The sequence below is a fragment of the Trypanosoma theileri genome (assembly GCF_002087225.1).
Source record: "Trypanosoma theileri isolate Edinburgh chromosome Unknown TM35_Tth_10_V1, whole genome shotgun sequence".
Lineage (NCBI taxonomy): Eukaryota > Euglenozoa > Kinetoplastea > Trypanosomatida > Trypanosomatidae > Trypanosoma > Trypanosoma theileri.
The window spans coordinates 105,529-111,378 of record NW_021639852.1 but is presented as its reverse complement, the minus strand read 5'-3'; the positions used below and the strand labels follow the sequence as shown (position 1 = coordinate 111,378).

Sequence of the window (5,850 nt, the reverse complement as noted above, 5' to 3'; positions counted from 1 at the left end):
AAATAAATAAATAAATAAATAAATAAACAGAAACAACACTTCAAGATTTTTGTCTTTTTTTTTTCTTCCTTTTTTTTTCTCTATTTAGAGGGACAATACTCATCAAATAACATTGAAACATATATTTATTTATTTAAATTTATTTTTTTCTTTTCTTTCCTACACTTTCTTACTTTTTCTATTTTTCTTTCTCCTTTTCCTTTTCCTTTCCCTTCCTTTCCTTTTTAGCTGCGTTAACTCAATCCTTCTCTCTTACTTTACTACCTGTTTTCCTCCTCCTCCCTCTTCTTCTTCTTCTCCTTCCAAATCCAATCTAAATAACATTTCCCGGCAGTTATTACTATCAAAAGCCATTAACGGAGACACTCTTCCTTAAAAACGGCACCGTGGTCTCGTGCTCGGGAACACAGAAACTCCACGGACGGGGCATCACACCACCACCACTGAACTCCTCTCGCTGTTGTTGTTGTTGTTGTTGTTGTCCTTGTTGAGATGGCTGTTGTTCACTGTGAGAGGTGAGATGGCATTCCGCTAAACTTAAGGCATTATAATGGACAGGTGATAAATAGGAGAGAAACACATCAATGGGTTCGGAGTGGGCTTCAAAGGTAAAGCAAACCTTTTGCTCATCCTCCGGTACGGAGTAGACACTATTTAAACCGTTTCCATTACTCGCATCTAACTCAAATGAAAATTGTGGGGAATGTGGACGGGATGTTACTTGATCACATCCACTACCAGGTCCAGCGGGTGTACTTCCACCATTCGTTCTATTTCCTTGTGGAAATAGAATAAAACTTCTCGGTGCACTTTGTGCAGATACCGAAAGGTCCAGTGACTGCAGCTGTTGTTGTTGTTGTTGTTGATGCGATGAGGATGTTGATGATGGTGGGTGATGTTCACTATTTAGACAACGATGCATATTACTACTACCACTACCACCACCACTATTACTATTATGTTGGGTATGATTATATTCTCCTGTATTCGTTACTATGGTGGAACTTGGTATAAGAACGATGAGTTGTTGTTGTTTGGTGTTATCCATTTTCTCTGCGCCCATCGCATAAAACTTGGCAATATCTTGAGAAGCAGAAAGTAGATGAATCTCCTGTGTTGAGGTATTCACAGAACTCGCTGGAGCACTTAAGGTTCCAAAACTCGCATTTACACCACCACTACCACCACCAACCACAACACTCGTATCCATATTACCCTTATCATTTATAGAAGGACCATTACAACATTTTCCACCAGTTGTTGTTGTTGTGGGTTTACAAGGTGTATCACCAGGTGTTAGATATCCAAAAATATCAGATGTCAATCGTGATTCCGTTCCCGTAAGTGCAGTGGTAATACAACCAGCACCATTTATTGGTTTATCCATAACTGTTGTAGCGGTTGTATGAATGGTTGAGGTGGCTAATTTACGTTGTAGACAACGTTGAAGTGCACAGGCATCCACAATACTTTCATCCCCAACTTCTTCATTATTACTCTCCACCACTTTTGAGTTTTGTTTTGGTGAGGTGGGGTCCAAGGCTGTAAATACCGGTAATTGATTAGGTGTCTTATTACAACTAAAGAAACCCTCTCCTCCTATTTCTTCTACCACACCTTGTCCTCCTTGACGATTTAAAGCGGTAGAACTCCGTTGTTGTTGTTGTTGTTGTCGATGTTGTTCGCGAAGTGTCGCTACATCAATGAGAAAAGCGGGAGGTGGTGGGGCATCTGTACCTGGACGGTATGTAATGTAGAAATTCTGCTGCTCTGATGAGAGAACGTGAATGTTAATAAATAAACTATCACTAGCCGCACGAAGTGTGAGTTCATCCCCCCAACTACCTTGACGTAGTAATCCTTTATAGTAATTATCCGCTTCTTCCTTATTAGGGAAATAACAATCAAAACGTTCTCGTACACTTTTCATATACGTAACAATATGTGCTCGTACAAGTTCATGATATTCTTCAGAACCCAACAATTGTTGGGCAATTGCACGGAATTGACAATTCCCATCATCCTTCACGCGGTGTTCAACAAGTTTGAGTTCATCCAGACGTTGTTGGAGTCGTTGCCAACCAACTTGAATCACTTGTTCACGTGTAAGGAGTTGAGATTTATCTTCCGTTTCTAATGACTTTCCTTCAGCACTATGTTTAGTAGATTTTTTATCTTTTTCCTTATCTTTTCCCTTTTCCTTCTTTTTATCCGAACTAGAGGGATCTTTTTGACTACGTCGAAATATAAAAAAACGTCGCTTTCCTGTTTTAGGGGTTTCAGTAAACTCCTCTACTAATGGCGTTACCTTATCCTCCTCCAATAAACTATACTCCGCCAATCTATCATAATCGCCTTCTTCATGTTCTTTCTTTTCTTTATTTTCCTTTTCTTTTACTTTTTCTTCTTGTTTAATATGTGTTTCGTGTTCTGGTCGCATAGTCTCATCCATAGATCCTTCCGGTGGTGATGACAGCAAAGTGGTACCTTCTAACGACTCCGATTCCTTCACTTTGGATTCCAACAAGGGCACAACACCACTCATCATTGCCATTGATCCTTCTTCCGCAGGTGGACCTCCTCCTGTTGTAAATGAATGATGTAGTTGTTTCTCCTTTTCTTTTTCCTCTTCCTTTTCTTTTTTTTCTTTTATTTCACTGTTGTCATTCCCCATATTATGTTCAGCCTGTATTTTTGTTGTTGTTGCCTCGCCTACCTTTTCTGGTTCTCTAGGGGTTTCTGGTTTCCCATAGTGTTCTTGAAAGATGGAGGCGGCGAGCATGCGGGAGTCTCTCGCGGCAAACGGAGTAACAGCCACTACAGGCGTGGCGGCATACTTGTTACCATCCACAAATGAATTTGCCGTTAACCGTGCCTCTTCCTCATCCGCATTCATCTCTGTAAATATAGTGAGTTTTGGTCGATCCCATCCAGACAAGAGTGGAGCCACTCGCTCCTCATGAGAGGAGAGTGAAGTTTCTGTTTTTGTGCTTTCCCGACGTTGAGCCTGACTCCGATGAGGTGTGGCTGGTGAAGAGGATGGGGAGGAGGAGGATGTGGGGATCATTTTATTATTATTATTATTACTATTATTATTACCAGCCTGATGAGAGCGATTCCATGGTACACCATCCCTTTTTCTCTGATCACTAGAGTAGCAACCACCCATACTAAATATGAGTTATGATGTATCTCTTCTCTCTTCTCTTCTCTTCTCTTCTCTTTTTTCTATTCTCTACTCGGTTACTCACTCAACCCAACTAACTCTATTTATTTGTTTATGTATTTCTTCTTCTTCTTTGTTGTTGTTGTTGTTGTTTTGTTTTTTTTTATTTTCTTCACTGGTGTTCACGCGTTCGTGTGTATGTGTGTGAGTGCGTATACCCTCTTTTCTTTCTTTTCCTTCTCCTTTTTTTTTTTCCTATTCTACCACTCCACCGTCAGGTTCTTTCCTTTTTGAAAATTACTTTCCTTTTAATAATAATAATATAATAATAATTCACTCGCAAAATACCGTCCCCTTGTACTTTCACTTACGCAATCACTTTCTTTTTCTTTTTCCTTTTCCTTTCTTCTTCTTATTTTATCTGTGTGGGACTGGAGGAGTCGCGCTCTCTCCTTGAATCTCTCACTTCTCTCAACTTCCACTTGTTTCTCTCTACACACACACAAACAAACAAACAAACAAACAAACACACACACCTACACGTGTAAGAGTGAGCACGTCCTCACTTTCCACGTCGTTGCGAGAAAGTGACACGCGACTTCCCCCACTTTCAAAAGTACATTTGGAAGAAGTGTAAAGAAGAAGAAAAAAAGTGAGAACAAACAGCAAAGAAGAAAAGAAGAAAAGAAAAGAGAGATAAATGAGGTATTAGAGTATAAAGCTCAAATCTAAGCATAGGCAAAAAATAAGATGACATCATAATCTTTTATTTTAATATTGAAATTACACGTATACACTTACACAGACAGACAGACAGAGAGAGAGAGAGAGAGACCAAGTATCAGGTTTTTTTTTTTCTCTTTGTTCTTCTTCTTCTTCTCCCTTATCTTTCTTTCTTTCCTTTTTTTGTTTTTAATCCCATCACAGAGGGTTTTTGTTTTTTCTTCTTTAAACGGGTATTAGACGTTGTCTTTTTCTTTTTTTTTTCTCTCTCTCTCTTCCTCTCACCACTACTCCAGACCTTATCCCCTTCCTCTATTCAATTCACAGGCAGCGGCAGCACAAACACACCAACCCCTAATAATAATCATCATCATCACAACAACAGCCATATATATATATATACTGGTATATAGGTATGTAGAGTAGAGGAATTTCAAACAATTACTCGGCCTCATTATCTTCTTTTAGCCATTCCTCTTCAAATGCATGTACAATCGCACTGCAGGCGGCAGCGGCGGACATACTTCTGTCGCTGAGACGAATACTCTTCACTTGCCCCTTAGGCGCATACGCCGCATCCACGTCTCCCTTCGACATACCACCAATCACAAAAGCAAATGGACGGAACTCCCGAGCCGCAGCGGCATCGCGGTGTTGTTGGGCAAAGTGCGTCTCTGTTGTATTTGCATTCAAAGCAGAAGAAGAAGAAGAGGAAGAAGAACCCACAGCTACAGGTGTTTCATCCTTCTTGTTATTACCGCTACTGTTGTTGCTGTTGCTGCTAGTTCCATTTGGTGTGTTGATATTCTTATATTCATCGGCAATCCCGCACTTGGCACAGAAGGCGTAAAGATCCGGCACTTCATCGCCGTCCTTCTCCACACGAATCATTGTGCAGTTTGCGGGAATATGATCCGTGACGGGATTTCGCACCACGCGGAGAAGTGAAAGATGTCCATGAGCGGCCCGTACTTTCATCTTATATAAACACGATACCATCATCTTTTCAAATAATCGCATATGCCGCGGTACACGCAGTCGTGGATCCACCGCAATCACCACTCCCTTCTTTGTGCGTAGAAAAACTTGCAATAATCCCGCACGATTGAGTGGGGAGTCGAGGAGATGTAAAAGTAATTGATGGACAACGTCTGGACGCCATTCCGCGGGATCTGCGCCACTGCGGGCGTGATGAGATCGGTGTTTATCAGAGAGTAATTCGAAACCATAATCCGTACGCACAACGGTGAGTGGACAGTGTTCAATAATGATAATAACACGCCGCCAGCGTATCTTTTCCTCTGCGGATTTAGGCAGCCGTGCAGACTTGCGGCGATACTCCATTTCCCCCGTTTTTTTTTTTTTTTTTCTTTTCTTTCTACTGTGTGTGTGAATAAGAATGTGAATGTGAATGTGGAAATGGCTATTCCATGAAGTATAGGAGGTGTGATGAGAATAATAATGTAAAAGTGAGAAAGGAGAAAAGGGGGAAAAAAAAAATTACAAAATAAGAATTAGAAACAACAGATATAACTAAAAGAAGAATAAGAAGATACTAAAAAAGAGAAAGAAACCATACTCATATGGAAATATACATATTATATATATATATACGCATGTAAGGTGTGTGTGTGTGTGTATGCATGAGTGAGTCACTTGAAGTAATCAGAAACAAACAAACAAACAAATAATGAAACTCTCCATCACAATCAAAAAAAAAAAAAAAAAAAATAAACAACAACAACAACAATGCAGAACTATCTACTCACTATCCTCTTTATCACCTCATCAACAACACAGCAGAGATGAATGCAAAAGAAAAGAAAAAACGCTATATAGTCCACATCACCCTCTCCTCCTTCTTCTTCACACACATACACAGACAGACTGACACTTACACAGAGACCCACACTCATACTCTCATACTCACATATACACACAGAAAAAAAGAATAGAGCAAA

The 5,850-nt window shown here is 40.1% G+C and overlaps 2 protein-coding genes across 2 annotated transcripts; both read right to left on the bottom strand.

The window, feature by feature from the left end:
- Nucleotides 1-343: 343 nt before the first annotated feature.
- Nucleotides 344-3,169, bottom strand: TM35_000101370 (uncharacterized protein; the record flags this gene model as incomplete). The annotated part of the gene is made up of 1 exon (XM_029024628.1): nucleotides 344-3,169. The coding sequence occupies one exon, from the start codon at nucleotides 3,167-3,169 to the stop codon at nucleotides 344-346; it is 2,826 nt and encodes a 941-aa protein (XP_028883935.1).
- Nucleotides 3,170-4,330: 1,161 nt separating this feature from the next.
- Nucleotides 4,331-5,233, bottom strand: TM35_000101360 (uncharacterized protein; the record flags this gene model as incomplete). Its single annotated transcript, XM_029024627.1, has 1 exon — nucleotides 4,331-5,233. The coding sequence occupies one exon, from the start codon at nucleotides 5,231-5,233 to the stop codon at nucleotides 4,331-4,333; it is 903 nt and encodes a 300-aa protein (XP_028883934.1).
- Nucleotides 5,234-5,850: the final 617 nt, after the last annotated feature.